The 20,880-nt window shown below is 44.1% G+C and overlaps 1 protein-coding gene across 5 annotated transcripts in view; it reads left to right on the forward strand.

Moving 5' to 3' along the window:
- LOC139633097 (rho guanine nucleotide exchange factor TIAM2-like) overlaps nt 1–20,880 on the forward strand; it is a 90,407-nt gene that overhangs the window by 57,658 nt on the left and 11,869 nt on the right. For all 5 annotated transcript variants that reach the window (XM_071498511.1, XM_071498514.1, XM_071498510.1 and 2 more), the window contains exons 9-15: nt 1,105–1,161; nt 5,896–6,072; nt 6,663–6,764; nt 6,866–6,944; nt 7,104–7,193; nt 7,306–7,524; nt 9,772–9,866. In XM_071498511.1, the coding sequence (XP_071354612.1) occupies nt 1,105–1,161; nt 5,896–6,072; nt 6,663–6,764; nt 6,866–6,944; nt 7,104–7,193; nt 7,306–7,524; nt 9,772–9,866 (819 nt within the window). The remainder of the gene's footprint in view (nt 1–1,104; nt 1,162–5,895; nt 6,073–6,662; nt 6,765–6,865; nt 6,945–7,103; nt 7,194–7,305; nt 7,525–9,771; nt 9,867–20,880) is intronic.

The following is a 20,880-nucleotide window of genomic DNA, read 5'->3' on the forward strand; positions in this document are numbered from 1 at the left end:
TATACAGTAGGGAGCTGGCCGGCAGTCGGCTATGGGAAGTAGGCCAGAAAGGTCTGAGGATTTGTGGGAGAGTTGGTAAAGCTTTCTAAAATTAGTCAGTTTACGGCGAAGCAGCACTGTTTACAGCCACTTTATAAATGTACTTGTGTTGGGGAGGGAGAGTTACTGTAGTCTGCTGATCAGAGGTCAGATGAGGGTTCTTACTACCATAACAGGAGCTGGAGTTTTTCTGATTCTAAAGGTATTTTCTTGGGATTGTTTTTGAGAAAAGTAATCCTGATGCTTCCAAATTGGTGTATGCAGGAGACTTGGATAGATATCCCTTTTTATGAGTGTATAAGAGACACTTTTTCATAGGAAATTCAGCCTCAACTCAGTTAATTTCACAGTGAAATACAAACACCTGTGAGATTGTGTCAGACCCATGTTGAGAGCAAAATGCCCCATTTCTGTCACCAGCTCTGCCACCTATCACGTCTCTTCCTGCCCAGTGACAAAGTATCTCAGCAAAAGCTGATAACTGCAGCCGGTTTGAGTGAGGACTTGGGTTACACCCTCACATAACGGATAGCTCTGTGTCACTGCTGTATTATAGAGTTGTTAAAGCCCTCTGAGGCTGCAGAGTCACCTCCAGCTCCGAGGCTTAGCCAGACACAGCACGCCTCACAATCACAAGCCAAGGAGAGGAGCTAGAGAGGAAGAGGAAGAGAGAGAGGAATGGATCAGGAAGTGAAAGATTTTGACACCGAAGGGTGAATGTGGAGATTGAGAGAGGTAGAGAGCTCATCCTCTTCTCATCTGTAACTGGACTGTTTACCCCTTTCATCTCCCTGCTACACAGAAACCACTTAGGGTCTATACACACCCCCTCCGCTCACACACACAGACCATATTTCCACTATTGCACCTTCAAAGGCTGCAGACCCGTCTGGAGGCAGTATCAAAGCGCAGCACTCGCCACGCGTAGTTTTTAATTAACTACATAATAGCACTGTATGTGTCTAATATTGTGTTGCTGGAGTGGCTGGGCACTTAATCGCTCATGAGTCAGTCAGTGTGGTGCCCCTGTGTCTGTAGTTCTGACTGTCTGTTTCTTGATTTCAGATCTTTGACGGCGACGCTGGGGGTCAAACTTACGCCCTGCCTCCCAGGAGCACTGAGGTGAGTCATAGTGTTCGGAAACTTTGCCCGTCCATTGCACTTTGAGGATCTTTGATATGTCTTTTAAAAATTCCACTGCCATCTGTCATATCCATCCTGTGGTAGCGTTTTATGTGCTGAATTATCAGTTTCAAGGGGAAGTAGCTGTGGCAGAAACAAGTCCCTTGTTGCTTTGACCTCTGCTGTCTTTCACAGCTTTGATAGTGGGCTGTGTAACGATATTTTTAACACATGGGCTGTGTGTGTCTGTGTCTGTGTCTGTGTCTGTCTGTCGGTTTATATTACTTGTCTGGGATCAAAGCAGGATACTTTCATGTAGATCTGCAGGTGTCTGCAAGATAAACAGACAGCATATCTGACAAGAGATTTTTCCAGCAGTAGAACCGCGTTAAACTCGGCTGTGGACAGGGGTCCGATTCACTACATAATTGAGTTAATGGAGGGTGTTGGGTTGAAAGTGTGAGTGTGTGGGTGTATGGTAAAAGTGCTGAATGATTGATGAGTGTGAATTCTGGCCATCTGAGCAGCCAGGCACCGGAGCTGCACCATTTACAGGTTAATTTGTGGTTACATGCCTCCATCAAGGAAGCATGAAATATTGCTGTAAGCTTAAGCTCCAAACCTCGCTGTCCTCAAGCTTCCACATCCCTTTGTCCTCTTCAGCCTTTTTCTTTTGCTACATCAGCAGCTGGACAGTTGGGACGTGCATAATGGGACTGTACTCTAAAAGATCATTTTGGTTTATTAGAGGTTGAGTCTCATCTGATTTCAGAAATATTTCCCAGGCCGCAATAAACCACAATTATCCCCTCAAGAAATAATTCCACATTTTGGGAAATGATCTGTCTCGCTGAGAGTTAGATGAGAAGATTGACATCACTCCAATGTGTGCCTGTTAATTACAAAGCTACAGCCAGCAGCCAGTTAGCTTAGCTTAGCATAAAGACAAGAATCAATGATAGCCTAGCTCTGTTTACTGGCTAACATGCTACATCTCATATGTTTAATCCATACAAAAGTGAAGTGTAAAAACAACAATTTGCCATTTTATAGGAGATGTGTAGGACTACTACTTGGCCTGGCACAATTGAGGGCAAAGTTCAAGTCACCATGCCCATAGTCTGATGGCCTAGTGCTTTTTGTATGGACATTTTGCTGTCAGACAAAGCCAGGCTAGTTTTTTACCACTGTTTCCAGTCTTAATGCTAGGTTAAGCTAACTGCCTGCTGGCTGCACCTTCATACTTAACATGACATATTTGACAGGCAAGAGAGTGGTATTGATCTTCTCAATTAAAAAGCGGATAAGAATATTTCCTCAAGCATCAAACTATTCCTTTAACAGAGAACGATTATGTTGACAAACCTCTGTATTGCTGACATGTCTTTTGAGCTAGTAACTAAAATAACTTCAGTTGGAGCTGCTCCATTGGTGAGCCTGTGTTCTGTCCTCCATGTGAAAAGGAAGCCAGAAAATATATGAAAGGAAGCTAGAATATATGAATTTCTTTACAGGTATCTGTTACATAATATGTTTTATAAATATATTTTGCCTTTCAAATACAATCTTATCAAACCTTCCCGGAAGAACAGATGTGAGTGGTGCTGACAGATGAGAATAAAGGACACTTTTAGACAGAGCATGATGGGTGTTATGAAGATCACTGTTCCACAGGATGCAATGATTCATGGCGTGAGTCTGTGGTGAATGTGTCGAGTGTTAAAACTGCCCTCATTAGGGTTTAGAAATGGACTCAGAACAGGAAGTGGTTTGGGAAACAATAATGGCCTTCATTGGGTCGGCGCTTTAATTTTGCTTTTAATGCAGTGGCTTCCCCTCTGGCTGAATGCTTGGATCTCTCATTGGTTTGGATGTGAATGTGGAAAACAGCTCATCACGAGGATCCATTTTGATTTAGTGGGGATTAAGACTCTTCAGGATGGGAAGTGGGAAAAAGAGTGAAAGAGGTTAGCACAGCTGTATTGATTTTTGTTCACACAGACAGTTGTTCATTTCTGTCTTGATGACTTTGTTCCTGCTGTACCACTAGGATCTCAGTTCCCTTGAATTACACTAATAAGCAACCATATTCCACTAATCCTCTGAAGTGAAGTCAAGTGAAGGGTGTGTTTGTAGGAGTGTGTGCCCAAGCTTCGTTGTAGCTGTATTGGCTCGTGAGCTCTTGTATAGCGTGTGATTGTTCATGTGGGTTTGTTCATGTGGCCACAGTGCTTTCTACGCGATTTGAACCAACCAACTATTTCAACAGGCTGAGGATGTGCTAACACTGTCTAGCTGCAGGCTGCGAGTGTTGCATGAAGCGGAGAGAAACAAACCTCAATATGATTTTATGATAGTAGCTGCCTTTGGCCTCCATGGAGGTTAAAACGCAGGTCACACTGAATGGCTTGGTCTTGCTCTTCACATACTCTGTCCACCCACTTCTTCTGTCTGCACTGGCAAGAGTGAATATATTTTGACTGCTAAAAAGTATCTTATGTTACTTAAACTGTGATTTTTCTAACTTCATGCTGCATGCTCATTCTCATTTTGCGCAATTCACATATTGTTAATGTATGCGAATGCCTGCTTCTGTTGAGTTAAGTCCAGAGGAGGGTTGAGGAAATATTTTATTGGCTCGTGATCTCCACCCCATCGCTCTCGTCTGTGACACACTGATCCCTTTTTCTGTGTCACCACACTCCACTACCCACGAGCAGACACCCTGTCTCTGACTTTGAAGTAATTGCTGAGAAACAGAGACTTGCACTGTGCTAGTCTGGGTGGCCATTATTGTCACCTTGTGTGTGTGATTGTGTAGACAAGTGTGTCACAGCAGTGGAAAGAGGGATCTTGGGTGGAGCTTAGGAAATGAACAGCAATACTCTTTTAATAGATGTAATAGAGGGAAATTGGGTAAATTTACTCTTTTGCTTCCTCTTCATGGTCACCATATCTATTCACGGCAGCACTGTAACATTTATGTTACCCAGTTGCTAAGTGGAACAGAAAGGGTGTATTTGTGCAGCGTCCACCAAACCGTCCATAACTCCACATTCCGCCTTTAGAAGCTGCAGGGTGGAGGTTGACTTTCTTGGAAATAATTTCCACACTTGAAGGGAAAAATTGAAGTATTGCTTTGAATTATTTGGCTGGATGCAAACGTAAATAGAATACACACTCACCACACAGAGCACTTGTTGAAGTCCAGCGCGTGCCTGGACTGCACTCTTGGCAGCAGTTCATGGAACGTTGACCGGGCAACCGTCGGTCCGACACAACCCTCTCTGACCATGAATGAGTGTATAGTGTTAGTCAGCCGCCGGTCAGGTCAGCACAGGCAACCAAATCTTAGTTTTCCGCTCACGCCATATTGCTGGGGCACAAACGGGGCGGTTATGCAACCATTTGCCGTGACGCCTTATTTTTTTCATCCTAAGTTTGTAAGCATGACCTCACATCCCTGAAGAGGTGGGCAGAAGGGTGGGTGTTGAAGTGGCACCTTGTGTTCCTCCATCACCAACAGGTTGGGGAAACATTTTGGGAAGAACATTGGTGGCCTTTATTTCAGCACTGATTCCTGGAGTAGACTAGTCAAGGGGATATTTAGATGGAAAATGAGGCAAATGTTTGTCTGTGTTTTTCTGAGCTACACTGCTACTTGTGTGCATTTGTGTGTGTGCCGCTAAGTGATGCTGTGAATCAGAGATCTTAGCTTGTCCCTTTTAGGCTTTTTGTCTGGCAGGGGAAAAAAGGTCTTTTTCCTCTTGAGGTGATTCATCAAGAGCAAGCATCTAGCCTCTGCAACAGACAGAAACGCTCACACACATGCACATCAGACAGAAAGCCTCAGACACACACCATTCTCTATTTTTATGATCCCATAATGCGTTTAAAACATTGCTATATACCCAGACCTGTTCTCTAAGGCAGTTATTCCTCTTGGTCCCGTGTCTCAGTTTAACTGAGACTTCATATTTTTGTCAGAAGTGATGAATCACTGGCTTTTGCAACCCACGAGTTTCAGTACATTTGGTGTGACTGAGCCTTTCCTAAAGATCTAGGCTCTTGATAATTGTGGTCTTAGGCTGCACTGTGGCGTCTCTCCCACAGCCCCACAACGCAGCAGTGGCGCTTTCCCCTCCAGAGACACAGAGTCGCAACCAAAACCCCCAAATGGCTGCCTTAGAGGCTGAGCGGTGGGCTAACCCCCCAGCCTTAATACCCAGTTCAGACCTCACTGTTAGTGCCACCAGGAGATAATTACCCTCTGAAACTTTGACTGATTTTGAAATAAATTGTCCCTATACATCACTTAAGTCAAAAGTGTGCTTGTGGCTTTTCAAACCAAATAAGTCCTGGAGAAGTGCACAGATATCATCTGGGCGTCTAGACCTTTGCCAGTCCTCTTGTTTACACGGTCATTACGATGACTATTATGTGCCGCAACTGCCGTCTGAGTTGTCAAATGAATTTCTGAAAGGCTAATTGTATGACATCTTTGCTCCGCTGCTTGATCCACAGCCAAGCATTCAGACTAATGGAACTCTATTGATTTGTGAGCTGTTACTCAAACTCTACCTCTCTCTCTCTATTCACTCCCTCCCTCCGTCTGTTTACCTCCTTCTCCTCCTTTTTTTATGTTTACTCTCTCCTCCGCCTAATGTGGCTCACCCCTCTTCCTTTTATCTCTCCTTACCCTCCCTTCTTTACCCCCTTTATCCTCTCCCACAGAGGCTGGACGTGCTGACCAGCATCTACTCCATGTCGCCCCCCGAGGGCGGTGTGTGGGACAGCATCAGTTGTGCCACAGACATGCTGACGTGTGTCTACATGCCAGACGGCCTGACAGTCCAAGTTCCCGTCAGAAGAGACCAGACAGCCGCCGACCTTCTCTCTTCAGTCTGCAAGGTTGGGTTGGCAGCCGGTTTCAGAGAAATGATGACATGTCACCAGAGCGAGAGAACAATATTCCTGACAGTTACAGCACAAAACGCCAAACAAAGGCAGTGATGTCATTTAGATTTAGTTGTCTAGTAGAATTTTCATAATCCTGCCATTCGCACTTAATGGTGAGAACTGTTATTTTCCTGTAATGTGCAGTTTGATCACATGTGAATACACCAGGTGTGATCTTGTTAATGGTAAAATGTGTTTTTTTTTTTTTTAAAGCATCTATAGCAGGAGGATCAGGTTGTGTTATCTTCCCAAGGGCTTTAAATACCACACCTATTCATGCAGTGTCTGACTCCACAGAGTCCTTCAAGCATGACTGCGAATAGATGGACACACACACACACAGACACACATAAACACACGTCGTCCCTTGCGCATAATGTTTTTTTTGTTTATCACAAATTTCTCATCACTAAGTGTAAAGACAGTGAATAATTCATGCTTGGGCCATGCAGCAGCTGTCATACTAAGCGTCGGTGCATGAAATATGTGGGATGATTTTGTGCACACAGGCCGTTGAACATTAAGGGCTCTTGTGTGAACAGGTGAAACAGCTGGACCCGGCCCTGCACTGCCTCCGACTGCACAGGCAAGCGGGGCAGGACGTGGTTCGATACGTGGCGCCTGGAGAGCTCGTCCGCGATATGGTGAGGAGGGCAAATGTGTATAATCACACATGGATACACACAGCTCTTCATTATCTAAGCCTTACCTAATGGGTATTGCTTTGTTTGATATCACCCTGTAGGTCAATGATCAGTTGGAAGTTTGCCCAGTTAATGTGTTTACACTGCACATGAGCAGGCCGAGCACCACGGGAGACTTTGGTGAGTCAGCCTCAGATGTGGATTGATTTAGTTCTAATTGTGTCTGTAATTTTCTATACACCTCACAATCCTTTATGTAATCCTCCTGTCAGTCTAACTTCTCTGTCTCTTCTTTTCTGTACTGTATATCTGCATCTTTGTTTCTCTTCCTCCTTGCAGGTTTTGCAGTAACAGGACACATAGACAGCCAAAAGAACAGCAGGATCTTTGTCAGTGAGGTGCTTCCTGATGGACTGGCCTTCAATGAAGGTGCCTACTTCCTTAAAAATGACAAAGACAACCCTCAAATCACCAGTAACATTATCATGTGTGATCCCTGTGGCTTTTAATGCCTCTTTACTGAAATGTGTTGTGTTGCCAGGTTTGCGTCCAGGTGATGAGATCCTGGTGCTGAACAGTTGCTGTGTGTCCAGTCTGGACCTGGCACTGATCCAGACGTTGTTCGCCGAACAAACCCTGCACCTGAGCCTGAGGCGGGAGGGCCCCCTGCCGCCAAACATGGCCTCCAACCACCCAGGCCCTCCTTCCAAACTGAACCAGGAGGTTCACAGCAAGCACCACCGAGCCAAATCCTCCTCAGGTGCTTAAATCCACACTTAAACACACACTTGTAGATTTAGTCATTTGTGGGGCTGTTATAGAAGATTTGTACTTAATGGAAATTGAGAAGAGGGAGTTGATATTAATACTCCTTGTTTTAGTTAATTCGCCTCACTGTTGTGTGACAGGAAAGAGAGGAGGAGACATATAAAGAGAGATTCATTTTAGCTACTGCAAAATGCAACAACTTGGCACACCATTTAGGAGAAGCACTGGCTCAGTTCTGCATATATGACTCTGCATCAGTTTAAGGCTTTTCTCTGTAAACAAGCTGCATCATTGTACCTGCTCGAAATTTAATCCCAGTTTACCCCTCCAGTTTTTCTGATCTGTTTTGTTGTGGTTTATTTTGGCGCACAATGCAGTTATCTAAGCAGCTTTGTCTTTGTGATGCTCTTTTAGCCATACTTTATAAGGAACCAACATGTAAACCTGAAAGTTTTTTCATTTGTTCACATTAATAGTTTTTGCTGAAAGAGTGGGTCGTTCTCTCACCTCCGCCACAACACAACCACCACACTTCCTTTCCAGATAAGTTCTCTACTTCCTCAAAAGAGAAGCATGAGATAATGCAGCATATGCCAAGGCGGTAGAAAAAGCTTCAGTTGAAGTTTCACAGCTCTGTACGTCCTCGGGGAGAGAAAGAAAGCCAGGAGGGGCTTTTGACCGCAGAGGGCTCATTATTGCAGTGAATGTATAGTGGCCTGTCGGCTCGGTTCAGTCTCACTGGGGGTGCGAGGTGTCAGAACGGAGCAGTAAGGTCGTTGATATCACTGGACAGGCACAGCTGATACCCAGCTGTTTCTGTTTGAGCCTTGCACTAAAGGTAAGGGAAATTCAACCAGAGAAAAATGATCTGCGGTATCATCGAGTTTAAGATTTGATGCAATTCTCTGTTTTTTTGATATGGTTGATATGGTTGTGGTTTAACTTGGTTTGTCACAGTGAACAGGACTGTGGTAATCAAGTAAAGAAGGGTATGACTTTCAGATTTGAACACAGGTTTTTGTGGGTTCATGGTATGCACTTTATCCCACTGGATAACCTGTTAATAGATACATTTTTTAAAAATTAAAATACCAACTTTGCTGCCGGTATTTCCCTTCAAGAACATTTGATGACTTTTTCTCATTGTTTACATCAAAAAACAGGCAAAAAAAAGTCACTTCCAGAGAGAGCATCATCTTAATGATAGTAATTCATTAGTGTTTTTCTCCTCTGCAGCCATAATTGAACACAAATGGATTAATGACTCGAAGGCCTCATTATAGTAAGTGGTTTGATCAAAGTTCCTGCAGTTTTCTTCTCCGTCTCTAGAGGGCATGTGATTCCAGGCAGGCTGATAAGGAGGCAGGGAGGCAAATGCCCACAGTGAGGAATTAACATTTGTCTGACACAAATTACAAAACCAATTTCATGGTGGCATTCCTAGAAGGAAACTGTATGTCATCTGGATTCATTCAGCCTGATGCTAGAGTTTAAGACTAGAGAATCAAATTTAGATGACTAGATATCTTAGCGACTCTGCTCCAGCAGTCACACATTTGGTCGACTATGATTGCGAGCTTGAAAAAGAAAAGTTCAGCTCCACGGGGGTCTGGAAGTTTTCTTTTTGTTTCCTGCTGTCACATTGGCCTGCCTCCCAGGCTACAATCAGGAATAAAGTCTTTTCATGTGCCAACTGCTAGAGAGTTTGTCCTTGGGAGCTTGAATTTAATGAAAAGTGGATATAAAATCAGGAAAAATATTTTCAAAACACTCAGTTAACCTGATAATATCATCATGTCAGGGGGGGTTCATATGCAAATATACATTTTATCAAGAGGAGCAGTCAACTTTATCTCTAAAACAACTTTAGGGTTTCAGAAAATAGATAACAGAGTCTTTAATTAGGGTTGCCAAGTGTTTTGTTTTTTTTTCTTTTTTGGGACAACTAAATGCCACTGCCATTTTTAGTTTGGAGACATTTTTAAGTTCTGTGCCACTGGCAGGCACTCATGATGGTTTTAGACCAGCCAGCATTGTTCGTGTTTTGTGGTCCGAAGAAGGATGTGCTGCAGCAAAAAACCACTATAGTACAGATGAAGTGATGGGTGGTATGAGCAGAGCACACACACACACACACACACACACACACACACACACACACACACACACACACACACACACACACACAGAGTGACACTTAACCTAAATCTGAAACTGTTCCCTCCGTCTCTCTTTCCAGATGTGTGCACTGCAGCTCATGGTGTTGAGCCCCTGTGCGTAGGACTGGAGAATGGTCACTCCCACTGCGCACACAGGCCTGTTCAGCACAGCAAGGTAGGAGGGGTGAGAGCGTCTGTGTGAGTTAGTGTGTACGTGCTGTCTTTTGTCTCTTTGACATCCACGTAAGGTACCACTCTCTCTCCATCCAGGTTTGTTTCTGTGAATAAAAGTGCACACATTGTTACGCATGTGTATTTGTGCTGACTCGCAGTGGCAGCTGTGGGGCTCTCAGAAACCAGACTGGCACCAGTCCTTAGCATTACCATAATAATTAGGATATTCCATCATAGCCACCAGTAGAAATGCATCGTATTACTGTCATACAGATAGGATCGAGACTGAGAGAAGAGGCTGTCTCTTTAGTGAGTATATTTTAGACATGCAGATATCTTTCTGGTGACATATCCCTGTGTTTGTCTTTGCCTTAATAGTCCTGTATTTGGTCTAGATACCCTGCAATTACCACAACTCCTGTGTTTCAAACCGGTTTAGAGGAATAAACATGCCATATGGTTCTCCCTCGTGGTTTACGGCAGATTGCACACCTATTTCTGTCCTGTCTCTTGTTCAATATCCGGTCAGGTTTTTGATGTGTAAACCAACTGTATTGAAGTCATTAAACTGAGTGTCCCGTTGGGAATTATGCCTCAGAACTGTGGCAATGTGATATAGGACAATCTGTATGCTGGTGTTTACTGAGAGCAGTAATGAGTGTGTGTGGTCATCATGAATAGCCATGTGTTAATGATGTAGACATGGATGGAAGCCTAGGAGCAGATGTGTGTGTGTGTCCATACACAGTCACCTTCTTTTCCATCATTCAGCTAATACCTCATGTCCTTTAAAGCCATGTGGTTGCTATCAACAGTGTGAGTGATCGTTTGGCGCATTTCTACCAAGCTGCTCATTATGTACTACGAGCTACATGAAAAAGGGAATAGGCAGCAGTGTTGTGCTCATTTTAGCAGTGATTCAATGATAGTAAATCCAGGCCAAATATCCAGAAACCATCGCTAATTGACGTGGCTGGCACGGCTTTATTCTAATTGCCTGTGTCAGAAGATGACGTGCAGTATTTGACCCGAGGTCAGCCAGGAGGTGGATTAGAAAGGACAACTAGCTCTCTTCTCCCCACTCTATTCTGGCTCTATTCATCTCTCTTTTTGTTTGCCCGGCGACATGAGTCAGTCCCACTGCGCTGGGATCTGCACTGCACCACCACTGCTGCTGCTGCTGCTGCTGCTCCTCAGCTCCCTGCCGTTTGTCTTTTACTGAGGAATGAATGGAAGAATGGGAGATAGGTGTGTGTATGTGTGGGAGGGAGGGAAGGAAGGTGGTTTATGAATGTGTGTGCTTAGGTCACTGCATAAGTGCACATTTTCAGCATAGAAAGAGAAAAAGCTCTCTCCATCAGGAAGAGTCAGCCACTGTGAAGGCGATATGAAAAGAAAAAAACACAGGGTGAGATATTGGTGCTGGTAAATCAGATTTTTGTCATCATGAAGAGCTGAATTTAATCACTGCGCTGCCATCAGTTTGTTCTCTGGGGCGAGGAGAGAGAAATCGAGTCACCGGGTAGAAAATCAGCCATGTATCAGCATATAGGTGCACACATGCGTGCAGACGGCATTGTGGGAGTCAATAGAAATGGATGGAAGGGAAGAACTAATTTCAAGCCTGTTGTCACACCTTGTAATCGGCTACCTCACTAGACTGCCCACCTTTGATTAATTGGTCCCTCGCATTCAAATTTTTTACACAAGAGAGATTTGTGTGTGTGTGTGTGTGTGTGTGTGTGTGTGTGTGTGTGTGTGTGTGTGTGTGTGTGTGTGTGTGTGTGTGAGTTGAAGTGCTTACTAGGCACAACTGATAATGTTGTTTTCCATCAGGATAATGATTCCATACTCAATGTTACATTTGGCTATAGAGCTTCATAGCGATTGGTTTAACACAGTGTTGTGGTACGATTATGAGCTTAACCAATCGATTGCAGAAGTCAACTGAATTGGTCCCGGATAACTCCCACGAGGCACCATAAATTGAATTGATTTGACATGCATGCAACACAGTAATGTGGATGCGTGTCTTCAAATTCAAAACTGCAGCATCCATTTTGTTCACGCCACACCTAATTGCTGCTTGTTTAGGAACTGAAAGGCTCGAGTAGAGGCCTGACGGGGGATTTGTTTGGCTGGCAGGTCATCAACACAGTCTCACGCGTACATGTGAACACACACACACATGTACTGTTCAGCATACCAGGCGATCCCAGTAGACAGATGGAAGGACACGGGAAGTAATCTGGCGTGGTCTGGTTTCACCACATGGCACCAGTTCACTGTAGCAGAGTCACACACGTGTATCATCCACATGCAGATGAACATACCAGGATGTACTGAGGGCCTCTCGCACCAAAATTACCTTCCATCCCTGCTTCGATGCTCTGCTGAAAAAATTAGGGAATTACTTGACAAAATTTTTTTGGGGGGAGAAATTGAGCAATAATTCAATCTTTTTTTTGGCAAAAAATTCACTAGTTCTGGCTTCTCAAATGGGAAAAAATGCTTTTTTTCTTCTTAGTCATCTCCTGTGGAAATGAACTGAATACCTTTGGGTGTCAGAACCTGAATATGTCAACATGAGATTGATTAACTGAACAACCATAATGAAAATAAAGGATAGTGTCAGTTCTACTTTAATGTATCCAGTTAAAATGCTTCATGAAAACAATTTATCAATTAATTGATCAATTAGTGTAAGTCAATTTTAAGCAAAAATGTCAAAATATTACTGACTTCAGCTTCTCAGGTGCAAATATTTGCTGGGTTTAGGTCTTCTATAGTGTTAAATTCACTCTCTTTGGGTTTTGGTGGTTGGATAAATCAAGACATTTGAAGATGTCACCATGGGCTTTTTAATTTTTTTTTAATTGCATGAAGCAAGCCCTAATTTCATGTGTTTTTGTAATGTTGTGGAGCCGAATGAAACAATATCTGTATTATTTATTGTGCATAATGAGGCCTGATGTGAGTTACTGCCATGTTACATTAATGTCAAATTCCATTATATTATAAATACTGTGACATTGATTTTACCCCATAAGTTGATGTTGAATGTTTGACACGTTGTAAAATAGCTGGTCATGTCTTGTATTAAACCAAAGGTTAAACAGAGACAGACATATTAACCCCCTTTGCTTATGTCCAGACATTTGAGTAAGAGCATTTAAATAGTCCTCTGAAGAAAGCTGTGACTGGAGCCAAACACTGTACCATTCGGCTTGATTGATTCACTTGACTTGAGTAGTAATGTTAAGAGGCTTCTCTGTATTAGAAAAAGACATATACATGAATAGATTGCAACATTTGTGCTGGTTTTGTTACCTCTTTCCGTTTTTGCGTCTTGAACTTCCTATTTCGCTTGTCTCAGTAGACGAGAAGAGTCTCTGAGGTGTTTTGACACTTTTTTGTAAAAATGTGTAACCAAGAGACTGAATTAATCAGTTTTAATTCTGCTCTCATATTATGGGTCCTAGACTTCAAAAAGATATGGTTGATGCCTACGGATCATCATCTTCAAACATGATCCTGTCCTCCTCGGAGCTACAAACATCCCCTCCCTAAACTTCGGAGAATCTCCTTTACCCAACTGTTGTGTGTGTCAATTTGTGGGATGGGAGTTTGGGGGGTGTAAATTGGGTGTGTGTGTGTGTGTGTGTGTGTGTGTGTGTGTGTGTGTGTGTGTTATGACTAAGCCCATCAGCCACCATCTGGCCGTGAGCAGACTAATAATCTAAGCTTACTGCTGTCAGTCCAGTTAATGCTAGCCTGCTCTTGTCAGTGCACTCCACTGTAAACAAGTTGGAAAGGCAGATAAAAACTTGAAAGGAAGGAGCGACGGAGGGACCAGCAGGGACCCAGATCCAGCATGAACCAGATCTGGCTAGAATGACCACAAAGGGGGTGCCTGGCACAGCCATGTCAGTGGCCATACCAATCGCAGCCCCACCAGTGAGCGATGAAGCTCCTCAGTCGTGCTTCTACCTCACCACTTTCATCGAGCTCTTTATGCGGGACCAGTCGCCTGCCCAGGCCCTATGCTCCCTCCTGGCCATGTGCTGGTTCTGGCCGTCCGGCTGCGAGACTGAGGAGAAGGACTTGTTCCTGGGCTCTGCGCTGCTCAGTCTGGGACGGCTCGTCAAAGACAAGCTGGCTTGCCTGGCCCAGGACATGGCTGCTTGCTTGTCCTGCCAGAGAGACGCCAAAGGGGATAAACAACCGGTAATTATGGGCTGCAGCAGGTTTTAACTGAGGTAGCTGATACTAAGAGTCTTCATACTTGAGCTGCACAGTTTCACACAACTCCCACAACCTTCTGTGTGTACTTGGTAAAAATATCTCCAGGCATGTGAGTCTGCGCTGGTTTGACAGTCAGAATTCATATGCCTAGTATTTGCATTTTATTTGTATTGGAGCATTAATTTTACAGAGCACAAGAATTCCAATATGAATTATTTGCTCCATGTGGTGCGGCAGTCAGATGGAAAGTCCACCACTTTGATCCAGACTGAAACATCTCAAAATCCATGAGCTGGATTGCCATGAAATTCAGCACTGATACCAATGGTGCACAGAGGATTGAACCTAACCACTTTGATGATCCTCTGAATTTTCATCTAGCACTGTTTGTACTGGAGAATTTTAATTTCTACACTACACTGGTTTCTATCCAAGTACCTCCAAAACTAATGACACCAGACTCATTTGGACTTTGTGTTTAGTGCTAATTAGCAAATGTTAGTATGCTAGCAGAGCATGGTAAATATTACTTACTAAACATCAGCATGTTAGCGTTGTCTCTGTGAGCATGTTAGCATGCTGATTTTAGCATTTAGCCGTTCACAGAGCTGTCTGTGTGGCTGTAGACCTTTACTCTTGTTTTCTACTTGTATCTCTGCCATGGTGATCTTTAATTCAACTGCTCTCGTATAAGGTTTATGGTCTAGGCAGATAGGAACAGGTCAAAAGGTCATAGTGTTACTTTTACTGCCATCCATGGTGTTATCTCAGCAGTATGGGCCCTATTAGGATTAATTGTATTGGTTTGACTTGCAGTTAGTGTCTTTATGGGCATGTATTCGCTCTCAGATAGTCACATTGTTTGCACAGTGGCTCTATTATCTGTTAGTACCATCTCATCTTTGGCGGTTGAATGGTGTGGATAGGCCAGAATGAGTCCTTTTACTTCAGACTGAGTGTTTTCCAGGTCAGGAAAGGGAATGGGGACAGCAGAGGGATTTCCATTAGTTATTCCAAAGATTGTTTATCATCAAGCCATGTTTACCATTGGCAACAAGCATTTTCACTTAACCTTTCATTTGCATTTAAGCATCTTGGTGGAAGAATAGTATATAGTGCTAGCATTACTTTGCCTTTGTACTGGCAGTCATGCAGAGGAGTCGATCTGAATAGCCTAGGGGACTCAGTAGAATGGGTGCTTTAATCTGAAGCTGGTTTCATTATTAAAACACACTCCTCTCCCAAAGTCCTCCGAGACTTTGTGGAATAATATTTGTTTAGGCTGAATAATAAAAGGCGTAAATGGGCTTGAGTGGAGCGCGACGGGACCAGCCCTCCCTCTCGTCTTCCTCTCTCCTCCCCTCTACTGTTTGATTTATGAGCGTGTGTCTTCTTTTATTGGGCTTTGAAAAGAAGATGGCATTGTGGCACTATAGCCCACTAACATGGCAAATGAATCACTGGGCTGCCTACCGGCCACCGGGCGTGCTCCCTTGCTCTCTCTCACTCTCTCTCTTGTGCTCTCTCGCTCTCACTCTCATAGGTTCATGACACAGCTGTTCCCTGTGAGGGATGGGTAAAGCCTGCCCCAGGGACACTCCTGTATTTCATCCCCTCTTCTTTATTCCCTCCCTTCTGAAGTTTGTTTGTTTATTTCTGCTAAGATGTGGCCTCTCCACTGGTAAAACGCGAAGCTTCTCCTTTGATTTGAGCAGCGTTTCATCTGAGCTCTGAACATAATGACTCCATCTGAGCGTTAAAGGGAGATGGAGACAGTGTTTAGTGTTTATCTTGCAACCTCCCAGTCTGACAGTGCTGAGCTGTTTGTGTGCGCATGTTTTTTTTCCTTTTCCTTTCTTTTTTCTGAAGTATTTATGCCCAACTCAAGGAAAAAAAACAAGTATTGGAGTATAACTCAAATAAGACTGAATAATATTTGGTGGCACACTTTGAGCTGTCAGTAAGTTCACATCTATTGTGTATGTGCCCCAAAAAACACCCCTAAAAAGCTGCTGGGTAAGGCCTCGGCATGATTCACATAAAGTTTGCGTTGGATCTTCTAACAGTGCATCACACCGCCTTTCTGACTGTGGACTCTGAAACTCTTCATGCAGCACGCCAGGTGTTGCAGCATCTGGCCAGGTTTGTGGATGTGTGGAAGTTGGTTCTTCTCTTTTTTCATTCCAAAACCTGTTTTGTTGAAGCGTACTGAAGCCTTACAGAAAAATCCTGACTGAGGCCCAGGGGTTAAGGTGCTGACCATGAACTGCAATGACCCTATTTCACAACTGGTTGGGACCTTTGTTGCATGTCGCTCCCATTTTGTTTCCCATGTGTCTGTCTAGTAAAAAATAAAATGCCCAAAAATACCTTAACAAAGTCCTGACTGTCATCAGGCCTGCTGTCAAATAGAGGAACAGTTGGAGGAACCTTCACACATGCCTTGACACTGCATTGTCTTCTTACGTGATACCAGATGAGAAAGTACCTGAGCCAGAGTCTTGCCTCCCAACTTCATTTAATTGGTTACCCTCACAAGGAATGAGCTAAATTTGGTTGTAATAAAACAAATTTGGAAAACAAGTTTAATTTACAAGGACAGAGCCGCCGTCATCTGTTTATTTATTGCATGTGAAAGCACTATGTGCAATGTACGATACATGTCACGTTTTATTCTTGTGCGCGGCCATAGTTAACATTCCTGCCCTGTTACCCCCACCGGCTCAGAGCCTCCCATTTTTGAGTCAGCCATTCCTCTGTGTGTGGAGGTAACAAGCCAGAACAGTCTACATTGTACTGCTGCTATTGAGAGACTGGACACTGATACAGCCCCGGGCCTCTCCATTCAGCTCTCTGGAAATCACACCAGAGAGGTCACATGGAGCCGAAGCAGAGGGGAAGATCCAGAGGAAGAGGAAGGAGAAATGGAGATATCTGGAGGCAAATGGGCAGAGGGAAGTAGGATGGATGGCAGTGTGTGGAGGTAGAGACATAGGCTGACCAGCGCTGATGCAAAGAGACAGATAGTGAGCAAGGGGAAAAATTCCCACTCTGTTTTAACAAACCAAGTGGCCAGACTTAGTCCACTCCTGATTGATATGCAAAACAAGCCAGCAGCAAGCACTTTTTCTCTGCCTACGCCCACAGAACGGCAGGACGCAGGATCAATGGCTCGATCCCCATCAAAGCACGCTCCACCCCAGAGGTTGAGTCGTACTCAAGACTGAGGCTTCTGACCCAAGGCCTAAAAGAGACGGGCAGCTGCAAATTAGAGAGAGAGAGAGAGCAGGGAAGAAAGAGGAGGCTGAGAGAAGTTGAAGAGTTGACCATCAGACGAATAATAAGGGGTTGACAGAGAGAGAAGATCTCCAGGACGGTCAGGTCAACTTTTCAGTTCCGTCACGGATATATTTTTTCTCCAGTTTGGTCAAGCCGTTAAACCACACACCGTCTCCGGGGCAGCCATGCCAGCATCTAGGGGAAGCAGGCTACGTAGGAAGGGCTGCTCGCTGGCCCGGAGGACCCAGCGGCAGGCCACAGCAGCATGGAGGCTGCTCTATAGACTGCTCTTCATGGTGAGCAGAGGACCGAGAGAGCAAGTAAATATTTAGAAAGATTGACGCTGTTTATGTTGTGATATTTGATGCAGTTTATGAATAGGCCTCGTTAAGAGAGACAATAGGGAGTCATCAGTACCAGACGGAAAGTATCACTGCTCCAGATGGTAAGTAGGTTCAATAGGGGCTTTCTGGATTGAATAGATGTCGTTTAATTTCATAGGGATGAGATGGCTGGTGGAGAGATTTACCTTGATTTATGTGAAGGGGATTTCTTTGGTGAGTTTGGAATGAAAATGTAAGTGGATTTATAAAAATATGGATTAATATTTGACAAATTGGGTATAGCAATCTTTTACTTTGTCCTAGGGGGGGATCGTAGCAAATGGACATCATGTAGATGTGTATGACAACTGACTGTAAATGAAAAAAAAGGCTGCTGGATGCTGTCAGAAAGGAAGATGTGTAGATGGAGACAAAATGACTCATCAGCCTCTCGGGTGATTTTATTTTATTTTTTTAACCTCCAAGGGTTGACATAGAATTCTTTTCTGAACTGACTAAAGGGCATGAGCAGCAAGAAGAGGTAGAAACATGATGCAGAGCTGATAGCTGTCAGCGAGAAAATCTGAACAGGAATCCACAGTGGTGCTGTCGAATCCACTTGTCTTTCCCGGCGCTCCCAGGCTTTTCTCCCGCCTCTGCCGGCTCCTGTCCTTGGTTCTTAATTGGTTATTTGGGCTGGATGTCAGTCTGTGTTGGTAGGATTGTTGTGAAACAATTGCAATTCCTGCGTCATGACAGTGTGTGGGCCCCCACCTTTCCCTCCTCCTTTCCTTCTCTCTTTCTTTCAGCCCACCTCTTCTTCTTCTTGTCACGCTCCATTGCAGGTATCTGCCATTTAGTGTTGATGATGTCTTATTTACTTAGGAAGCTGTGTGAGAGGTGAAAGTGTTTTTCTCTGAGCACATGTCCCCAAGCATCGAACCAAGCATATATGTTCCTTTTTCCCCCAATACTGTGGCTCCTCCTTCATCTCATTTGTGTGTGTGCGTGAACATGAGCCCACATCCTTCCAGTGTGTGGGTGTGATGGGAATTAACTCAGCACTTGAGCGGTGGTGTGTGCTACCGGGTGCACACACATCTTTAAAGACCCGAGCAGGCCTCCATTCTCCTTTCTGGGCGCCTGTAGCTGAAATAAATGGCAGATATGACTGTTATCTGTCTGCACAAGGCTGCTCTCCCGTGTCTGGAGCTACCAGTGGCCTATTTGATGATTATGTCGCTCTGATATCCTTCAACCTCTGTGTTTCCTTGAGGCAATCTCCCCTTGTGTGCCTGCCTGGTGCAATATGGAGTTTTCCCAGAGCGTGTATCAGTGAATGAAAGCTGACTGGCACTGTGCATGGCACCATCATTGGCATTTGAAGCACATTTTGTTATCTTTAGTGGAACAGTGTACGTCAGCAGATGTAGTTACACGTATGATATTCTTCGGTTATTTATGAATTACATGCATACTACATTTGTGTTTTCATGCAGACAATCAAAATAAATGTTGAGAAACACGTTAAGCTCCCCATTGGCTCAGACACTCAATTGTGGGCTAAAAAAGTACAATTTATTTGAACTGGAGAAAGTTGCACTTTAGAGATAGATAAACCTTTAACTCAGTTATTAGTGTAAGAAGGCCTTTTTAAGCAAGTGTGGCTAAAAAGCTAGCACCATGGCCTTTTCAGCCATTAGCTTTAGCTTATTTAGCGTTTATTAGCTAACATTGGCATGTTAACACACTAAACTAATATGTTCAACATGGCAAACATACCTACTTAACATTAGGATGTTAACATTGTCATTGTGAGAAGTGTTAGCATGCTGACATTAGCATTCAGCCCAAAGAACAGCTGCTTCACAGAGCTGCTAGCATAGCTGCTATAATGAGCTAGCTGTGGACTGTTAAGTCTTGTTTAGCCAGCTGCGTGTGTGCTTGCATATAAAGGTATGCCTATTTGCAGTGTATGAGTGTGTCTGGCTCTTTGGTCCCTCGACCAGTGCACAGGGAGACATCAAGGCCCAGTCGTAATTTTCTAGCCACATTCAAAGAAATCCAGAGTGGAGCACTGCTGTGGGTGGTGGATCACTTGAAAGAGTCTTAACCCAGACATACATAGAGGACACAGAGAGGAATTTCTCCCTTCTGTCTCTTTCTCTCGTTTCTCTGTCTTTCAGTCTGTCACACAGTCTGTATTGTAGCATCGGACGGCTGTCTCTGGAGTGACCATGCTATAATGAGCTAGCTGATGAGTCGCAGGCTTATTAATGGAAGCCTTGATTGTCTTTGGGCTCCCTGGGAGTGGAATTGGAGGGTGGGTTGTGGGTGGTAGCTCACACCAGTGTTAGAGCAGAGTGGCTCAGACAAGCTGTCACCCTCTGCTCAGTGTGTGTGCATGTGTGTGTGCATTGACGCCTGCAGTGTCAGAATGAAGGGTTTATTGATCCATTTGTGCTAGTGTACAGTCTCTCAGTAGTGAGTTGCACTCGGATGCTTGCTCATGCAATATTTTCAATACCAGCACGCCCACACTCACACATACACACACAGAGGAATATGGAGAGTGCTGAGCAGCTGTTTTGCCTGGCGTCGTGGCCAACCCACCGTGCTGTGTTGCTGTGCAGCGGATTGGAACCTGCTATTACTGGCACTTATCAGCCTCTGCTGATTCTAGTGCCTGGCCACAGATTATAATGCTACATCATGCCATTTACTTGGAATAAGAAGCACTGGTCATCACGAGGCTATTTTTAGCACAGTAATCATAATTGATGGCTTGCACACCATAGTGTAGCAAAGCCCGGTGCAGTTGATGAAGTGATATGCTTGAGTTGCCTGTAAGGTAAGACATTAGGTTGTGTTTTGATTGAAGTGTACATACGTTTGCTCAAGTATTTGAAAAGCATATACAGCAGAGTGGCAACCATGGTGTAATGTAGAGAGAAGAGAGAGGCTTCTCCCTCACTGCTTCTTTTTCATGTCCCAGGGAATAGAACAGAGAAGCTGATAATGGTTCATTTTCTGCCACAGTTGCTCACAGACTACAAAATCTTACGCGCCACAGGCAAGGCTTCTCAGTATGGTGCCTAGAGCTGATGTTAATTTCCTTACCCCAGGCAATGCAGTCCAATATAAAATAATGCGGATTATCTGTTTCCG

This window comes from Trachinotus anak, unplaced genomic scaffold (genome assembly GCF_046630095.1).
Source record: "Trachinotus anak isolate AG129_WGS33_773 ecotype Australia unplaced genomic scaffold, CSIRO_AGI_Tana_v1 ptg000015l, whole genome shotgun sequence".
Classification (NCBI taxonomy): domain Eukaryota; kingdom Metazoa; phylum Chordata; class Actinopteri; order Carangiformes; family Carangidae; genus Trachinotus; species Trachinotus anak.